Below are 20,564 nucleotides of genomic sequence, written 5' to 3'. Positions count from 1 at the left end.
TGACAGGAAGTCAGTGTTGCACCTGCAGGTGGGCTCAGGCACGTTCAGCTGTGTTAGCTTGTCTTGGAGGAGAGCTGGGGCGATGGTGTTAAATGCCGAGCTGAAATCAACAAACAGGATCCTGGCATAGGTGCCGGGGGAAATCAAGGTGCTGGAGGATGTAGTGGTGTCCCACGTTGATTGCGTCATCAACAGACCTGTTGGCTCTGTAGGCAAACTGCAGTGGGTCAAGGAGATGGTTGGTGATGGCCTTGAGATGGGTCAGCACGAGGTGCTCGAAGGTCTTCATTACCACAGAGGTCAGTGCGACTCGTCTGTAGTCATTAAGGCCTGTGATCCTCTGCTTTTTCGGAACGGTGGATGTTTTAAAGCAGGCAGGTACCACACATTCAGCCAGTGAGGTGTTAAAGATGTCCGTTAACACTGGAGACAGCTGGTCGCACAGTACCTAATTGTGGAGGGAGAGACAGCATTTGGTCCAGCTGCTTTGAGGGGGTTCTGTCTTTTTACCAGCTTGTTGACATCCCTCTCCTGAATGGAGAGAGGTGTGATGGGGGGGAGAGGGCTGTGTGGGACCATTTTGTTGGAGAGGGTGGTGTCTATGTCCAGGCTGGGAAGAGTAGGTGTGATAGCTGTGGTGGGGACAGGGTTAGGACTAGTCCATTGTCTGTCGAACCTACAGTAGAAGTCGTTCAGGTCATTTGCCAGTCTAAGATCTTCCATAGAGTGGGGGGATTTGGTTTTGCAGCCTGTGATCACCTGAAGGCCTTTCCAGACTGACGAGGAGTCATTGGCTGCAAATTGATGTTCCAGCTTCTTAAAATACTGTCGTTTGGCCTCCTTAATCTCCTTGCCAAAAGAGTATTTCGCCAGTCTGAACCTATCCTTGTCCCCACTCTTGAAAGCCTCCTCCTTCTCCAAACGAAGCTGTTTAAGTCTTGCAGTGAACCAGGGCTGGTCGTTGTTGTAGCTCACCCTGGTGCGTGTTGGAATACATATGTCCTTGCAGAAGCTGATGTATGACATCACAGCATCTGTATATTCATCCAGACTGCTGGAAGAAGTTCTAAAAAGGTCCCAGTCTGTGTCATCCAGGCAGTCCCGCAGCTCATCCACAGCTTCTCTGTTGTTCCAGTTTTTTGTAGTCCGTACAGTAGGTTTAGAAATTTTAAGTTTTTGTCTATAAGCTGGGATCAGATGAATAAGAGCATTGTCGGATAGCCCCAGAGCAGCGTGTGAAACTGCATGATAAGCCCTGCTGATGGTGCTGTAGCAGTGGTCCAAAGTAATTCTCCTCCCTGGTCGTGCATTTGACTAACTGTTTGTATTTCGGGAGTTCGTGAGTGAGGTTGCCCTTATTAAAATCTCCAATGACGATAACCGGAGAATATGTATTCTCTCTTCTACTCTCCACTCCTAATATCTGATCAGCGAGTTGACGTTGAGCCTCTCGCACGTCAGCTTGCGGTGGGATGTAAACTCCAGCAAGAATAAAACAAGTGAATACATGGGGGGAGTAAAACAGTCTGCAGGTGATAAAAAAAGATTCCAAGTCGGGAGAACAGGATTAGATCACTTTCACGTCACTGCACCAGCACTGGTTTATAAATAAATACCTCCGCCTTTTGATTTGCCTGAAAGAGTTGGATATTTAATATATATGACCTTATATATGGTCATAAGTATGCATTCATTATGAATTAAAGGGGGTTAGCAGACACTATTGCTCAACACTGAATAAAAGGCACCTGTGATTAATGCCGCTGGAATTTATGACTGTTCAGATGGTTTTTTTTTATTGCAGTTAATCACCAGAAGAGTGATTTCAGATGGACAGTTTCAGTGAGATTCTTTAGGTGTCTGGATTGACAAAGCAACAGGAGGATGAAAGTTATTATGTGGGACTTTTTATGATCAGGGGAAACACCCATGATCTGCGTGAAAAAAATGGAAAGCTTTTTTAAGGAGGGGAAATGGATGCAACCCCTCATCATGTCAGCTCGTGTCAGCATTTCTATATTTATGCATGCTATTATTCTCTCTTGGTTCTGCATTTTTTTCAAGACACATTCCTGTATGTCATCAGGCTCTGCTCTGCCACCCTTATTCCCTATGTTTGCCATGTGCTTTGCCATCCCTCGCTGTGGAGCCCTGAATGACTTCTTTGTGAGTCATCCGCCCGTTCATGTGATGTTCAGCCCCAGCCCTGATGGTGAACTTGCCCCCTGGAGTCTAGATGTAAAACACACAAAATAGCTATTGTGTAATATGTGTTTTAAAAAAAGAGGAAGGGAGAGAGAGCGAGAATTAGATGCTGTTGAACTCTTACTCAAGTGCGTTGACTTTTCTCCACATTTGCTTTTCGAAAGGGTTTTTTGTTTCACAGAGGGATAGAAAGTTTGTTTTTCCCACAATTAATTTTTTTGTGGTTGCGATCGGGATTGACATTTATTGATCTTGGTCAGGTCAATTGCGGTATTTTGCCTTTTGTTAGTGACTGACCAGAGAAAATGATAAAGAAAGACATCTTGATATGGAGAGATTGATAGCATTAGGACAACCACCTGGGGCAGTTAGATGCTTAAGGGCTTTAAAGCCTTTTTGTTTTTTTAGCTCTTATTTTGCAGGTACGAAGATTTCTCTTGCCGGAAAAACCTTGTCATGTAGGTCCATTAAAGATACTCGATCTAGAAAAGGGTTGTTGATATTTTAGCTTAACAGACAATCAAATTACACTCCTTCCTTCTATGCTCCTGAAGCAACATTGGGTTGAACTGTTTATGGCTCGGACCGAGCCACTACGTTTATGTCCCGGTCTGACGCACTACCTATACGTCCCGTTTATAGAGCCAGGATTGTGTATCAGCATCGGAGTATTTTAAGCACACATGCTGCACCTACAGCAAGCAGACTCTCAGGAGCAATTAGCTACATTTGCATTGTAAAATGTGTATTGTATTAGCACCGCGGACTGAAACATTGTCTAATTTCATGTCTAATTTCAGCAGCACCACAGCAACCTGTCGTATGTTCTCACCAGAGAGAGATCTCCCTCCTTTGTCAGCTTTGACACATGCCGTTGTCTGTGACACACATTTGCCATTTCAGGCCTAATCTTCAGACAAGATAATTTGGGACACCTGGGACAACCCATGCTTCATAACTATGCTGGCATCACAGGAATTGCAAAACAACAATAGGGCCTTGGTCTTGTGCGGCTCTACCCTAATAATTAGGAAAATGAATTGATGTCATTACTAAGTGCGCTTTGTTTAAATAAAATCCGTCATTGTTCCTGGCAAGGGTGGCTTCTCTAGGTCCTAGCCTGTCATAGGCAGGTGGCACACGATGAAGAGAAAGGAAGGTTGGCAATGGCCTCTACACCTCCCAAGCCTTTTCAAAGCTTTCTGATTGGTGCAGGCCTGGGATTGCGATTTCTGCATTAGAGGTAGCTGTCTTCCAGGTGCGAATGTAAATTGTTCTGTTGACACGGTTCTGGTTTTACTTGAATTCCTAAACTGGTAGGACCGCATTGAATGGAGACGTCTTAGCAACACACCTCCTTGGGCAAACTGCAGTGGGTGAAACTCCAGCCAAGAATAACTCATGCTGGTACCAGTGGACTGTTTGATGTTCTCGGTTGATCTAGCGAATCAGCCTCAGGACTTGAGGGATTCCATCTAAGTGACATGGCCCCATCTCAGTCATTGGAATAGGTGTGCCAGGTGTCTTTTTGTCAGCTAGATATTGCAAAATGTATTCAGACTTCTGAGAATTTGAAGCTTTAGTTTCAGAGGACATTTTTGAAATTGCAAAATGACTTGATGAAGTATACAGTTTTGTGGATACTTTAGTTGAGGACTTTGGTTCTTGAAACATTGTTTGAACTCGCATACACAGCTTCTGGTCATAATTTAATGTATGTATTGCAAACGACCAGAGAGTGTGTTTAGAGTCTTAAAGTAATTCATTGGATTTTCTATTTACTTTTTTTCAGTGAACAACCCCATTCCAACTAACTTGAAGTCGGAGGCAAAGAAGGCTGCCAAAATCCTGCGGGAATTCACAGAAATAACCAACAGAACTGGACCTGATAAGCTCATTCCAGGTAGACAGAACAGAACTCGACACACATCCATTAAGCCACTGGATGTATTGTCCTTTTTATTGTTGTCTTAATTAATTTATTATTTTAGTTTTTGGCTGTCTTATTTTCATTTTCAAATGAAATTGATTATTCATGAGTAATGGGCTTTTAATTAATACATGTAAACTCTGTGATATTACCATTAGAAGGAAACACTGCATGGAATATAAGCCACAAACTCCATCTGTGGAATTTGCCTCCTGGTGACTACAACAGAAATGGGAAGGGAGAGACTTAAGGGAGAGATAAAACATTTTAATTGACTTGCGTCATTTGGGTTTTGTCGAGAGTGGTCACCAGTGCCAAGGCTCTGTTCTCTGTTCTCTCTCTGTTCTTTTCCTCTCTCTATCTGTCCTTTTTCGCCTGGAGTGTGGTTCTCTGCAGAAGGTGTGACCCAGCTCATGTAATGATGCTATTTCCAGACGTAATATCGTAATATTCTCAGCTGTCACTCACATCATCACTCAGCACCTACCTTATTGTTTTGGAACCTTAAAGAGGAGTGTGATGTTTCTGTCCCATCATGCTTGTCTCTTAAACTTTTGATTGGTTTAATAATCAAACTGATATATTGCCCCACTATAGATGTGCTTCAGGCAGAGAGGTTTTTCAAGCTTGCATAACCTTAAACTGTAATAATAAAGACTCTTAAGAGACCAGTTACAAAGTGTGCCAACCTTAGGTTCATAATTTAAACCAGCTAGTGTCAATGTGCCATTAAAACAAGCTGTTTGAACAGCTTTCTCAAGCTAAAAGTGTTAAAAGTGTAGAGATATTCTCTCAGGATACTCTCCCATTCTGCTTTTTATTGAGGCTTTGTAAGGCAATCAGGAAAGACTTTCATAAGTAGATTCTGCTAAATTATTTTTTTCGTGGGGAAAGTGCTGAGAAACTTTTTGAGGCCATTACCCATTCCCAAACCTGCCTGATGTCATCATTGTTGAAGGGTCATAGTAAGCATAGAGGTGTTCATAAGAGATGGTGTCTTGGGTAAATGTACTGTTATAGCTAACAATGTTACATAAGAGTGGGGGTCTGTCTCTCTGTCTCTCTCTCTCTCTCTCTGTGTCTCTCTCTGTTTCATTTTACTTTAACCTTACATTCATGATCTCATGCAGTAGTTAATTAAATACTCATCATTTATGTAGCTTCTATTTACATTGGGCATAGTTAATATAAAACAATTGATTCATAATAATTCAATGCTCTGTTACATGATCGATTCATTAAGTCACAGAAACAAAATTACCTCCACGTCTTACTGAGAAATTTCACAACCTTGGTGAGGTTTTACCCTCTTACAGCTCTAGTTGTACTCACATGAAAATGGAACAGAACTAGAACTGTAGTTCTGGAACTTTAACTACTCTATCGCGTTACTTAGCTGTTTCTGATTGGACGAGAGACGTTCCATGAGTTGGATTATCCCAGAACAACCCAACTCGGACTTTTCACAGCAAATAATAAATCACTCCGCGATGAAACATTCTATAGTGCGTTGATGATAACCGTTAATTCAAAGTTCTTATAATTCCAAACCAATACGTTGACAATGGAACTATTTTTTGTTGCGGAGAAACAATGGCGAAATAAACATTTTTAAATCAATAACTTTGTGTTGAAATGTTAATTGGTTGACTTTAGAATTGTTTTATAAAAGCAATATAGTACTCGTGCAAGTGGGGTAGGTAAGGGATATTCCCACGGGTGGTGTTCGGCCGTAGCCACCAATATCCCTTACCTACCCCTGTCGCACTCGTACTATATTGCTTAACTGTACAAGCATTGTTCTGTTTGTACTTCTATTTCCTCAGGTCACATCCAAATGGAGCAGACTTAGAACTGTACAGTATTCTCAGATCTGCAGTGTCAGTTGTCTTGATTCCCCTTGACTTGTATCTGTTCTTGTTTTCTTCTACCCTGTGATACCCATGAAGCCCATGTTATTGCCACAGCCCAAGGGCTTGCCATTATAACAGTCATCCGGGCTGGCTTCATGATCACAGCACGTGGAGGCAGCGGGATTGTAATTGCAAGGCTTGCAGATGGACGTAAGTATGCTCTTCTTGCATTTTTCCCTTTACCAAACACATCCCACAGACAGGCTGGCCGTGGTGTCCCTATTCTCTTTCTTCCTCTACTGGCTGTACCAGTGTAGAGGGATGCCTCACGTGCAAGTACAAAAGAGCTTTTCTCTTCCAATAAGCAATAAGAGGCTGGTTTATTTCAGTGTGTGTGTGTGTGTGTGTGTGTGTGTGTGTCTCTCTCCCATTTCAACATTCACAAATGGAAAAGCCTGAGGTTGTGTGCAAAAGTTTCTGCATGCTTTTTGTTTTTTTATCACATTTCTTTTTAAAACTCGTCTCTATTTTCCCCATTAGTTTTCCAAAACTCCTCTTTGGCCTTTTCTGTGCTGGGTTTGCACTCGTCATTTCTTTCAAACATACTCACAGCCTGTCAGGCCTCTCCCTACCACCATAAGAATGGATTATGGACACTGGGAAAGTGTGCTTTTGCTAAGCCATTGTATTCATGTTGGAGATGACCCCTCTGAACAGTGTTTGACATGCAAACGTCACTGCATACAGTGCTGTTTAGAAAAGTGCATTTTTTAAATGTATTTCGTTAGCACAGAAGCCTGCTGTTTCCACAGCTGACTTGTGAGGGTTCGTCTGTAAAGCTCTGGACCAACATGAGAGTGCATAACCACTGATTATTGAGCTTAAAGTTTGCTAACAGGCTTTCATTTCTGACACCTACTGCACTTCATCAATCCTCTCACACTCTCAAACATAGGCTTTTTTTCTCTGGACACCTCCAAGGTTTGTGTGCACAGCACATGAGTCAGATATATACATTTTTTTGTAGGGCGGTAATTTATCTTTTAAAATGCAGAACGATATCTTTCGTATCTATTGTATTGAACCACACTTAGAAATTGCTTTGGATGAAAAAAAAAAAAAAATTAATGGAAATGTATACTTAACTCTTTTTTTTATTCTCTCTTGCCTAAGGGTGGTCTGCTCCCTCTGCCATTGGCATTGCTGGTCTTGGTGGAGGATTTGAGATTGGTCTTGAGGTAAGTCAGCCAACTGCAGTTTTCACCTTGTACTCTCAAAGATCTGAAGCGATAATTGTAAGTTCCACAATAGTCTGAAATTGCAAAGCAAACACATGCCAGAAGTATGACGAGTTCAACAACGGAAAAAGGGATGCAGTCTGCTCTTTATTGACCGACCAGTACATCATTTCATCCAACATATAAATATTATTAGATCTATTACTTTTGTTTTTGCTTGTGTAATACATTGTTTTCTCTACTTCTATCTATATGCCATCGAGTTGCTGTTTTCCTTCCTTTCTCGCTTAAACTTCCCTGAAAACGAGACCTCTTTTTCGCTGAACAAATCTCCTCGCTGGGATTTCAATAGGAGGCCAGGGCTCTAAATGAATCTGTCTGACGAGTGAGTTCTTCTCTTGCGCGTTATCTAAACACCATCTTATACTTAATCCGTCAGCAGAAGGCCTCCCTTCATTTCTTTACCTGACTCTCCCTAGATTGGTTTTATAAATGGTTGCCTCTAAGCCAGAAACAAATGCATAGACTTGTTTAAATACTCATATCCATATGTGTATTTGTTGTTAATGTTACTAACTTACTGCATGTTGCTTTTCTTTAAATTACACAAACTACTTCGGTTTCTTTTGTAATGATATATTTGGCACCATCTAGAGCCATTTCCAAAAAGGTGCTATACTAGCTGTGTGTGTGTGTGTGTGTGTGTGTGTGTGTGTGTGTGTGTGTGTGCGCACATATACCGCTCTCATGCCCCACATGTGCTGAGGGTGCTTGTCGATATGAACACCTGTTAATAATTTGATCTACATAAAGGATAAAATGTTATGAGTGTGTGCCGAGTATGGCTGGATCTGATTCAAGTTTTTTTTTTTTTTTTTTTTGGTTTGCTCGGGCAGCAGAGGTCCACATTTCACAACAGTTTGGAAGAATGTGTTGCACCAAATCCTCTAGCTCATTCAGCCAGTCTTCTCATCTGGCTCTGTTGAAGCTCGATTCCTCGTTGACTCCTTATGGCATTTGTGCCAAGAGCCCCTATTTCTGGTCCAGGTTTACCCCAGTTTCATCATGTATTTATGCGCCCCCTCCCCTCCACCTCCTCCTCCTCCTCCTCCTCTCTCCTTTACACTGACCACAAACCCCCTCGGAGTGCCAGCACAGGAAATCACTCTGCACGCGGTCCAGCTGAGCTCATCTGTCAGTACAGGGAAGTGCTGAAGTTCTCCTTCTCTCTCTCTCTCTCTCTCTCTCTCTCTCTCTCTCTCATTCGCCTGCCTCAGTGACCTCTAGGTTCAGATGACTCATTGTGTACCGTGCAATGTGTACTCGGCATGTTTGGTGTTCGTTTTTTTTACGCCCTGCAGTAGCTGCTCTATTTCTGCGGCTGCTGCTGCGACTGCCACTGCCCCTGTCGTCAAACAGCAGCCTCTCTGCACCTCGGGAGCGTGCAGCGCACCGCCGTTCATATTGCAGCTGCAAAAAAAAAAAAAGTAAGGTGGCATTGAGCTTGACTTCTCACCCTTCGCAAATAAAGCCATTACACATCTGAAACCGTTCCAACAATAGCGTGACGCCCCGTCCTGGCCCTACGCAAAGAAGAGTTGCCAAAGCCATCCCTCAAAACACTTAAAGTTTAAATGTCGGTATAGCGACGACAGATGCACAACAAGATGCCACTGTCCTTGTCATATGTGATGTATGTCCTCTGGAGATTTTGCGCATAACTTGAGGCTTATTAAAAAAGTGTTTTTATCGCTGCGCTTTTCTGTGGAGGCACGCATGCAGAAGCTGAGCCCTGAGTCAGTTAATTTCGGGCTCGCTCGTAAAAACAAGCTGCCATGAAAGCACTGAAGAATGCCATTGTACCAGTGCCTCTGTCTGAGGCTGGATACACCTCTCTGAGGTCACATGTCTGTGGCTTTTGTTTTGTCTGTCTTTTGCACGGTTGTCTGGATGGGCATTGGAACAGGGGTGATGTGACGGTGCTGTGCATCTTGCTGACCGACCCCTGAAAAGTCAGTCAGACCAAGGATTCTGTTTCAAGGTTTTCTTGTTCTTCACTTCATTTCTTGTCGTTTTCTCTGTTTTGTTATTTTATTTATCATTTTGTTTCTTACATTAGGGTTTCTGTCCTGCTTTCCCTCTTTGAATTTCATTCTATTCAAAGGCTTTGTCTTTCCCTGTGTCTTGTTCAGTTTTCACATGATCTCTGATTTGTTTTTAGGCATCCGACTTTGTCATCATTCTGTATCAGAAGAGAGCAGTGGAGGCCTTCAGTAAAGGAGGGAATCTAACCTTTGGTGGCAACTGCACAGTGGCGGTGGGGCCTCTTGGCAGGTAGGCCTTTTGTTGTATGTGTAAAAGATGTAACTGTTCTTATTTCAGAATTTCAAAAACCTGGCAGAATGCAATTGCTGTAATGGATATTGAATGATCACATTGTTGTAAAAATTATTTGCCAGATTAAAAAAAAAAAAATTGCCTTTCTATTTCCAAAACATAACCTAGATTACTGGCATTTGTCAGCTTATACCAAGTGGTGCTTGTCATAGATGAATCTTCACCAAATGCTTGGAATTTATTATTTAGCTAAAATTAACAAAATCTTATTAGGGCACTGGGTTCTAGGCATGTGTATTGCAGAATTTCTCCTAGTACAGGTTTTTTACAGACCCTTATTGTCACCCCCTTACACACACACAAACACACACAGCAACTTTTCTTCCAATTTGTTTAACATTGTGGACATTTTATGTTAGAGAATTGCTCCGTCACATTCTGCGATCTGGTCAGTTGCACAAACATTAAGCAACCAATTGTTGAACCTTACTCCATTAAGTTGTTCCTGGAATTTCAAAAAACATCTTTATTTTGGGGATATGCAATTCAAGCCTCTCGCCTAAAGGGACAATAAATTAGCTGCTCTTTCCAGCGGTGAGAGTTTTCCTCTTTCTGTGTTTCCAGTTAAAACACTGAAATGAGAATTTACCTTGGTTTAAAAAAAAACCTGGTTTAAACTCTGCTGTTCTCTTTTGTGTGTATGAGAATACATACACACACACACACACACATATGTATATAGGGTTGCAGTGTTGCTGCTGTTTTGGATGAAATATGATTTATTTAGAAGACAAATCCAGTGTTCCTGCCAATGCTAGTCTCAACAGAAACACTCATTCATCATGCTGTGACATGAAGGATCATATAAAAGAGATTAGTTTTTTCGTTTCTTTTAGCTGGGAATAGCGGATAGCAATGGGGTCCTCTCCCTTAGCCAACAGTGCACACTTAATGTGCGACAAAAGCAGTTGCGTTAATGCAAGTCACCGTGCATTTTTGCTTAAGTATGATCCTAATGCTAGGAGCTGGTGGAGAATAATTATTGTTTACAAGCGAGGCTGGAGTGATGCCTTGAGCGTGCGTTTTATTTTTAGCAGGGCAGACTTGATGTATTTACTGTATGAAGAGCACTTAAAGCCAGAGTGGGTGAGGTTGGTGCCAGCTGGCTAAACTTAGGAGCAGCAATTTCATGTGTCTGCTTTGTAGAGCAGTGAGTGAACGAGAGTAAAACAGAGAGGGAGAGTGCTGGGTGACAATGCACAAGACAGTGTGTGTGTGTGTGTGTGTGTGTGTGTGTGTGTGTGTGTGTGTGTGTGTGTGTGTGTGTGTGTGTGTGTGTGTGTGTGTGTGTGTGTGTGTGTGTGTGTGTGTGTGTGTGTGTGTGTGTGTGTGTGTGTGTGTGTGTGTGTGTGTGTGTGTGTGTGTGTGTGTGTGTGTGTCCTGCATTTGCTCTGTTGCCACAGGTCATAAAAATGTGCACTCCCCTTCGTGAGGGAAAGTTTTCTCGAAAGGCATTTTCATCTTCTACAGAGTACATGAAATTCATGCTGTGAAAAATGGAACTGCAGCCTTAAAATGGTTCTAACATTCTTCACTGCCTGTGTCATTGCACCCTAGGACAACCATCACCAACCACAGCTTTTGACTTCTCTTGTGATCGCTCTCTAGTTGGGACCAGGTCCATTCAAGCTTTGACCACTGTAGATTCTTCGCTATTCTAAGCCCTACTGTTTGAAACAGCAGGCAAGGAAAAGCAGAGACTTCAGATTTGCCAGGTCAGGTGTGTTCAGCCCATCAAGGATGATAAGTACAGTCAGTTATGCGGGGCAGGGAGAGATCGAAAACATGCAGGTTGATAACCCCTGGTTTAAATGATCCACCTGTTGGCTAGTGAGATAAGAATGTCTTCGTCTCGTCATGTGTGGAGGTATGTCTGTCAAACTGAGCGTCTTCCACAGGAACCTTGAGGCAGATGTGGCGTTGCGTAGCACGGCGGCCGTCTTCTCTTACTGCAAGTCCCGGGGCCTCTACGCCGGGGTGTCGCTGGAGGGCTCATACCTGATGGAGCGAAAGGAGACCAATAGGAAGTAAGATATACCTCTTGTCACCATGTTAAATACATGGCCCTAGTGTGGTTGGTGACGCCTTACTTGCTCTCTCTTTTATAAGATTGACATTATCATGTCATAAACATGTCACTGAAGATGCCATAACCAGTTATTAGCCACCATAGCTCAAATCCAATTAAATGTGTTAATGGTGATACTGTGAGTAATTGTCAAATAATATCAGATGCCATGTCCGCCTGTGTCATAGTTGATAAGTTAAAGTTTCAAGCGTTATGTGAGATCTTGACCATAACCAGTAAAAGCAAACATGGTTTTAATACATCATTGGGAAAAACCTGTGTCTGTGTCTATGTTTGTCTGTCTATGTCTATGTCTATGTCTGTGTCTGTGTCTTTTTTTGTCTGTGTCTGTGTGTGTGTGTGTGTGTGTGTGTGTGTGTGTGTCTATGTCTGTGTCTGTGTCTGTGTCTGTTTGTTTGTTTTTGTGTGTGCGCGTAGGTTCTATGGACGAGATATCCGGGCCTCTGCCATTCTGAACGGAGATGTAGATCCTCCATCCGAGGGGTTCGACCTGTACACCATTCTGGACGACTATGTGGAGAAGTACACCAACGACTGGCAGACCAGGCATTCAAGAATGCCATCAAGCCGGCCCTCTAGCTTTTCGGTCTGTATTTAAACAAACAGAAAGTGTGTCTCTAAAGGCACTTAAAGCACCATATATATTTTCCGCTGTCATGTTTATTTTTAAGCTCTGCGTTGGTGCCAGACATTAGTTACAGGATGCCTTTTCCAATCTGGAGCAGACCCCAGCTATTAAAATCAAATCTAAATTAAGCTCAGAATAATGCAGATTAAATCCAGGAAAAGAGACTATAATCATCTGAGCCATGAATTACAGTGTGCATTAAAAGGGGGCGAGGGAGTAAGAAGGATTAGGAGTTGGCCTCTATTAAAACACTAAGGAGATGCCTTTGTTCCGTGCTATTAAGATAAAAAAGGGTTTTTGGCTGGTTCCCATTGATGTATATTTAGAGGTTTTACATTCCCCACTGAAGGGCTCCTTAGGGGTAAGTAAGTCAATAGGAATCTCAAAACTTAAGATCTAGAGAGTCCCTTTGGGAGCAATGTCCATCAGGGGTTGTGTATGGCTGGGGTACTCCAAACACATACATGAGATTTTAGTGTAGAATGTGTGTACCTTCTGTGTCACTGTGATTAGGCCAAGTATGGAATGAGTTAGTAAAATCACAATTTTCATACCACCACATCCTTCTTTTTCATGTTCCTCTTTAGCTCACTCATTTACTCCTAGCAGTCAAAGTTGCATTGTGCGCTGAACTGAAAAACTAGCATTTGATCCTCTGAAGGATGCAAAATCATTTTTGTATTATTCATTCGTGCCTTGCGCCTTTCACAGTTCACATACAACCTTAAGAGGGTTCTACCTAGAATTTTAAAATGGTCTTTTTACGAACCTCTTTGTGAAGAACCGTTTTATTCTCACAATTAATGCGCAATGTTTTGGTGGGAGGGTTTTAGTTGAACCTTTTGATGTTTTTTTTTTAAACTGCAAAACCTTTTAGTTTTAAGTGTGTGTGAACCTCCTGTATTATTCTTCTACATATGAACTGGCAGATGAATGGACCTCCAGCGAGACCTCGGCCTCCCAGTCAGAAGCCACCAGCCAGCTCCAGCTCCAGCTACAGTTACAGTGGCAGGACAGAAGGTCAGAACCTCTTCAACCATCTCCATATCTGGGAAATCTACCATTCAGTCTGATTGAATCTGATTTGTGGGGTGTTTCTTGTAAATGGTCCAAGCCTTTTGGAGGAGATATTTCTTTTTTCCCACTTTCCTTTTCATTTTCCTAGTCTTAAAAGTCACGTGGAGATTGACAGCTGCTCTTCTGTGTCAAAACCTGCCATTGTGGCGGAGGTGTTGGGTTATGGTTTGAGGAATCCGAGGCCAAACATTTGGTTTGCCTCTTAGCTACATGTCTATTTTTAGTCCTTAAACAGCAGTGGGAGATTGTTGGACCTAATCCGCCCCGAGATATTCCTGTTATGGAGGGATCTTTTTTGTTATAAGTGAAAGTGATGGTTGGGATGACTGGCATGGAATGCCTGTGTGAGAGTCGAGTTGGGACCTGCCTGGTGTTCATGCTGAAATAGGCAGTAATCACATCTCCATTGGGTTTTTATTTTTTATTTTTTTAAACAGACCCAAAGCCATCCCTCTACCCCAGTCTATCCGTTGTGAGAAGAGACAGTGCACCAGGTGAGTGGGATTGTATTTGTCTTTAACCCTGTAGTTGCCACTATGGTTGTGTGTACACACACACACAGACACACAGACACACACACACACACACACACACACACACAGACCCGCACGCACACACACACACACACAAACACAGACCCACATGCACACACATATATTCACACACATAGTCACACACATATATACACACACACATACACACATATACACACACACACACACACACTCACACACATATATAGACACACAGGTCTCTCTACCAAACCCCCAAACCACAAATTAACTTGAATGTGTTCTCACTGACCATGTTTGGTATTTTAAGTACCACAGTGGTACCACAGCATGGATTAGCTGGATGAATGATTAATTTTCCCTCATTAAGGCAGCTTAGAGCTAAGCACGGGTATGATTTGCGCTCCATTTAGTGGTGTCTTGTCATATGGGCAAAGAGAGGAGGCGTTCAGTGTCCAAAAGTCAACAAAAGTGTGTGTTTATTAAATGGATTAAACGAGAACATGGGGTGATGAGGGGCATCTATAGTGGAACTGATTGGAGCCCAGAGAGAAAAACTTTGTGTGTTTGTCTATGTATTTTTTCAGCGTGTGTCTATGGATGTATGTTTGTGTGTGTGAGTGATGAGGAGTTTGGGGCGCTAGCTGGCTGGAAAGTTTTTTTTTTTCCCTTCGATGACAGACGCCATGGCTCTAGGCTGGCCCCTTTCCCATCTCTCCTCTGACAGGAAAAGCCTTCATGGTCTCTGCCTGGTTAGGAGTCAGCAGCCTGGCACACATGTACTTTCCCACACAAAAGCGACAGTACCACTGCTATGCAGAGAGGTACTACACTATGCTGCCCAGTCATGTCATTGAACTTATGTCTGTGTGCGTGTGTGTGTGTGTGTCTTAGCATGCGGTTAAGAGTGTGCTCATGTTCATCTTTTGAGTGCGGCTTCTGAGGTACGCGGTGAGGGGGATGCTTGCTGGTAAGAGTGTGCTTGTTTTTTCGAGTCCTGGTGAGATTGTCTCTGTGTGTGTGTGTGTGTGTGTGTGTGTGTGTGTGTGTGTGTGTGTTTAAATGTTAGTGTGTGCATGATTGTAAAAGAGTGTATGTTTAGGTTGTAAGAAGGGCCCCGTTACATGTCTCTTTCAAGTGGTAGGAGCAACAAACATAAACCAGCCACAATGTAGTGCATGTGACAAGTCATAGCATATACAAATGCTTCCTGCTCTCTGACTGAAGTCCCATCCAAAACCACTCAGCTTCACTTATGCGGGAGACCTCCATTTTTTAAATAAATTATAGCTTTTTTTTCCCCCCACAGATGCCTTCTTAGGTTTCATCAGCCTGATTTGCCAGTCCCTCTAGGGAGCGGTTTAGGCTGGGTACCGGGGGATAACACTGCTTTCGCAACAAATGCAATTCAGCACCCTCCGTTAACCTCATCTGAGCAAATCATGTTTGCTATATTTTAGATTGTAGGGGAACTGCATAACTGGTGTATGTGCAGGGTCGTAGTTCAATATCACAGTTGTAGGTATTAAAACACAGTAGTTCAGTACTATGCACAGCCTTTGGTATTAAAACACAGATTGTATCACCGGGCAACATTTCTAGGTGTACACCAGGGCTGTTGTGTGTGAGAGACAAGGTTTGTGAGTGTTTTTTTTGTGTGTGTGTGTGTGTGTGTGTGTGTGTGTGTGTGTGTGTGTGTGTGTGTGTGTGTGTGTGTGTGTGTGTGTGTGTGTGTGTGTGTGTGTGTGTGTGTGTGTGTGTGTGTGTGTGGTGGGGGACCTTCCGGTCTTGTCTGCCCGAGTTTGCGGCTGAGCATCACCTCCTCCCTGGGAGTCCACAGTGGGAAAAACCTTAGACAGCAACACAACCCTCCATAGCGTCCTCTAACGTCACATCCCGGCATGTTGCAATGCTCTCTCTCTCTCTCTCTCTCTCGCTCTCTCTATTGCTCTCTTTGTCACACTCTCTTGCTTTCTTACTTTCTCTCTCTTGCGCTCTCTCTCTCACTCTCGCTCTCACTGACCCTTTCTTTTGCTTTCTTACTTTCTCTCTCCCTCTCCCTCTCTGTCTTTCTTTCTATCTTTCTTTCTTTCTCTCTCTCTCTCTCTCACTGAGAGCGAACTGACATCCTGGCTTGAGCTTGAGCTGGGTTGTGCGTAAGGCCCCCTTTAGTGTGTGATGTATGTGCAGTCAGGTGACCGTTTATGCTAAACTCTTCCACCTGGAGAGGATTTAAAGAGTGTGGTATTAAGACCCTGTTTTAAAGAAGAAAGTAAAATATCAGTCTGTTTAGGTATTATTGCACATCTGTTTTAGACAGATCTCTTTGCTTTTTGAATAAAAAGATTTGTATCAAGTTCTAAATGCATCACAGTCTGCTTGGTGCATGGTTCAGGTTTTAGACGTCATAAATCATAAAATCTCGGGAAAAAGCACCTTAGAAAGGTGTCAGGGTTATGCTTTTCAAAACTATAGCAACTCCTTACCTGAGTAATCCTTACCATGAGTGGTCAGCATGATGCAAGTATACTTTGCATGCGTTATTAATGAATACAGCATTGTGAAGTATGGTTGCCATGAATGGCTTAATGGCAGTGGCTTTGCTTCAAGTAAACAAACCTCTTAACTCAGTTGAACTCTCCCACAATGTGATCGGTTTATGCCGTCTGAAATTAATATGTGTACTTCAGTGATCCTCCACTTCCTTGCTGTTGTTCATGCAAGCAGATCAACAGGCACCCATTATTATAAAGCTTCCCTGGTATCGTCCATTTCATTTTGAGCGTTTAGCATTTGAATGAACCATTGAGTGGTGCTGCCAATATCCCTCCTTATCTATATTAAGCCTCAGGCTGTTGGCATGCCTTGGTCAGTTCATTCAGGTCTTCCAACAATGATGTGCCCCTCCTTCAATGTACAATAGGATACGGTCACTAGTGAGTCCCTTCACAACAAGTCAGTCCTTCACTGATATGAAGCAGTACAATAGACTGGTTCCAGAAGATGTAGTATTTGTTACATTAATTAAACACCTGGTGAACTCAATTGCTAGACTTTCAAAGTATAGGAACACATGTACATACAAGTGTACATCACTTTACATACACCACCAATTTACCTCATCTACATTTTTTTAACTGGCACGGTCCAAAACTCCTTTTTTTTAATACTGTCAAATTTACTTTCACTGAGTCTTGCTTCCTGGCTTTGTTGTCCTTTTCCCAGGCATTGAAAGAGCTGACAGATTATTAAGTCATCATATTACCACTTGTCATGATTTTTTTTTTTTTAATGGCTCTGGCTAAAGGTTTGTTTCCATAGAGCCTTTTGTATGTGTGTGTGTGTGTGTGTGTGTGTGTGTGTGTGCGAATCCCCCATCTCTGCTTCCTGCACTATTTTCTCAACAGCTTCATCTTCGCTGCCTTTGGCACAGGATCACGAAACGTTCTCTCAACAGCGTCTCATTTGTTACCGCCCACAGGATCATTATGGGCTGTCGTAATTAACACCTATCCTTGGCCTAGGGAGCGGTGATGAGGAAAGATGTGTACACTTCTACCGCTGCAGTTGCTCTTAGTCAGAGAGGGGGGAGTGGGGGGGGGTTCCCAGTTTGAAGCTTCCTATTTTTTCGTGATTAAATAGTCAGATGACTTCCGGGGCTTGCAGTAATCTATTGGCTCTGAGAACGAAGCCAAGGCTTCTTGGCGGTTAACCTGTTCCACACTAAGCTTCTGAGTAAAAGGAAAACCGGATATTTGGTTTCATTGAGTTACCTCCTCTATTCCCTACGTTCCTTAGTTACTGGTACTTTGTTCACCCAGAGGTATGTTACATTGCAAACTAGTAAGAGTTTTCTTTTTTGTTTGTTCAGATCCAGTAGTTCTATCAATCCAGTCCAGTCCAATGAAATTCACCACAATGTTGTACGATGCCAAATCGTATCTCCGACTTAGAACAACGGTGAAAAGCAGTAGCTAACAGATACTTACAGCATGGACAAAACATGTTCACAGGCCAGGGTTAAGTACATCAAATGAAGATTCAGAAGCCTCAAATGTGGCCATCCACTAGCAAATGAGGCAACTGTGATGTACTTCTTGATGAGAAATCTGACGGGTAACTTTCCAGAGAAATTGGGTCAAACTTGCCTCTTTGTGGATCACTTCCTGCTGTGTCTCCTCTCAGATGCCAGTGGGCATCCCTGCTCACCATGGCACCACATTAAAAAACACAAAAAGCAGGACGCTTCTTTGGCCATGCTCAGTGAAGCTTGCTGCTTCTCCTCTCTCCTCTACTCTCTAATCACGCCACAAGGCTCCTAATCGCCGAGCTGTCAGTCGATGGCCCCAGCCCTGTCTTGTCAGAGGCCTGTCACTTTGTCAGATTGCGTGCGCGAGCAGAAAACCCACATAGCTCGAGTGTCTCCGCACTGCCAAAACACACGAACAACCTGACAGATCTTAAGAAGCTCCTCTTGGGTCGGATTCCCAGTCGTCTAAATCGTCTAGCTTGTTGCGTCTTGCTTTTGCGGTGGCCGGGGAATGAGGTTTACACAGACTCGATGCAGTTATTTTAGGATTTGAGTCAAAAGTGTTTAAGAGTGAAACACTGCTGGACTGGAGATTTCTGTCATGTCCTGGGATTTCTTGAGATAGAAGAACGGACCTGGGTGCCAAGAGGGAGAAATGTAATTCCAGCACTGCCTCTGTGTCCCCTTTCTCCGTAATCTTTTCTGTCACTGAGAGGGAGCAATTTAGAGATCACCTGTTCAAATAGTCTTTTTTAAGCATCAGCTTTTAGCATTTAACATCAGCCTTATTACAAACAATAGGACTGTTACTATCCCATACAACTTTGTATAACTAACTTTTATTTATTTATGTATTTATTTCAAGAGACTGCATACCGAAAATGACTCGTTGAGTGATGCATTGGTTTTGATGGTGAAAGTTTCTCCCCATTTGTTTGGACATGAATGGAAATGCCTTCTCTCTGATCTCCCTCTTGAGTATCATGACTTATAAAAACAACAGAAGCACACAGGTGCATGTGCCCCACTGGCTGGGTGTAGGTTGACACTGCGTCCTTTCTCTTGACATTTAATTAGTGTGTCTTTTGTTTTATGGCTTGGCAGTAACGGTTCCGAATTGTTAAGGCTGATGATGAATTAGACCTGTCATTTAATCACAACCTTTCCGGAGATTAAGTAGTATTATATGTCTCTCAAAGAAGATTTGTTATCCAGTGATAATGTTCGTTGCAGTATTGAGTTTATCCAGTATGGACAAGAACTTGGAGTATCAAATTAACCTCATTCACCAAACATTTACAGTTCTGATATATGAGCCCTCCTAGAAGAAAATCCTTTTAACTGAAAAAGGGAATCATGAAACGTGTTTATTATAACAACAAAACACAGTCATTTTCATGTAAATATGAATGAAAAGAGAAAAGTGAATCATGTGTATATCACTGAAAGATAAAATATCAGTTAGAAGGAATGTGATGCCCAAACAGCCCCCCGAATGCTATGTGTGTGAGTGTGCTAGTACTCCTACTCTATCCAGTGTGATGATCTCCAAATTAAGTGTCTTTAAGGATCTCTTGCTAAAAAAAGTGTCCACACAACGCTTACACTGCCATCTAGTGTGATGAAGAGGAGGGCTCACTTTTTTCATTTGTCATAGCTTCGGTCTGTTGGTTGTTTGATTTGATGGTTGTCTGTTTTGGTCATTCAAATACCACAGTCCACAGTATTCATAGTGTACAGTTGACAATTCAAATATGCTTGATATATTGGTATAATTGAAAAATATATTATATCATTTCAGGGACATGTACAAATAGAAATCTTTCTTAGATTAGCTGTCTCATTTATTTGGAGTGATTTTAATTCTGACTGAGAACTAAAAAAAGCAACTGCCATTTACAATCTTTCCGGTGTTTGACCATTGCCATTGCTATGCTACAGGAGGTGTGATAAAAAAAACGTACCTCATTTAAATGTGGGGTTTTTGCTTTGTTTTGGGGGGATTTTTCCATTGCCTCTCGTAACTGCACAGGTCCAGCATCGAGTGGACCCTTGGTCATCACAGCCACACATGCCTTTGAGGGCCAGCAACCTGGGGACCTCAGCTTCGATGTTGGGGACCGAATCACCGTCCTCACAAAGACCGAATCCCAGTATGACTGGTGGGAAGGCCAACTGAGAGGGAAGGTGGGGATCTTCCCTGCTAACTTTGTCACCTACAACTGATGGACCGCACAAAATGGGCACTTCCATTTACCTTTGAATGCTGTTCCATCTTTTTATTTATTATACTCTATTTGTGCAATGACACTGGTCTCTAAAGGACTGGATAGTTTAGCCCAGTGCCTATGAGTGAAATGAACAAGGGAGGTTAAGAGTACAGATACAGTCAATTTTTGTGGTTTCATTTAACTATTACATCTCTTGATATGAGTTGTGTAGGCTCTATATTTATATGGGTTGGTATTGGCATTGCACTTTAAGGTTTCTTTCTTTGTATTTTTTGCAGTGATGTATTGATTTAAGGTTGAATGGGTTTAATAGGAATGCCACTAAGATATGTTTTGAATGTTTTGTTTGTCTTATTTGTTAAACAGCTGTTACC

The 20,564-nt window shown here is 42.5% G+C and overlaps 1 protein-coding gene across 1 annotated transcript; it reads left to right on the top strand.

Annotated features, from left to right (window-relative positions):
* Positions 1 to 2,112: 2,112 nt before the first annotated feature.
* sh3yl1 (SH3 and SYLF domain containing 1) lies at positions 2,113 to 20,185 on the top strand (the record flags this gene model as incomplete). Its single annotated transcript, XM_080850171.1, has 10 exons — positions 2,113 to 2,212; positions 3,998 to 4,108; positions 6,085 to 6,198; positions 7,162 to 7,226; positions 9,448 to 9,560; positions 11,522 to 11,650; positions 12,130 to 12,298; positions 13,270 to 13,360; positions 13,855 to 13,911; positions 19,992 to 20,185. The coding sequence occupies 10 exons, from the start codon at positions 2,113 to 2,115 to the stop codon at positions 20,183 to 20,185; spliced, it is 1,143 nt and encodes a 380-aa protein (XP_080706297.1).
* Between the last annotated feature and the right edge of the window lie 379 nt (positions 20,186 to 20,564).

Source organism: Sprattus sprattus (assembly GCF_963457725.1).
Source record: "Sprattus sprattus genome assembly, chromosome: 13".
In the NCBI taxonomy this organism is placed as follows: Eukaryota; Metazoa; Chordata; class Actinopteri; order Clupeiformes; family Clupeidae; genus Sprattus; species Sprattus sprattus.
The sequence above is the reverse complement of the archived record's forward strand: the minus strand, read 5'-3'. Positions and strand labels throughout refer to the sequence as shown.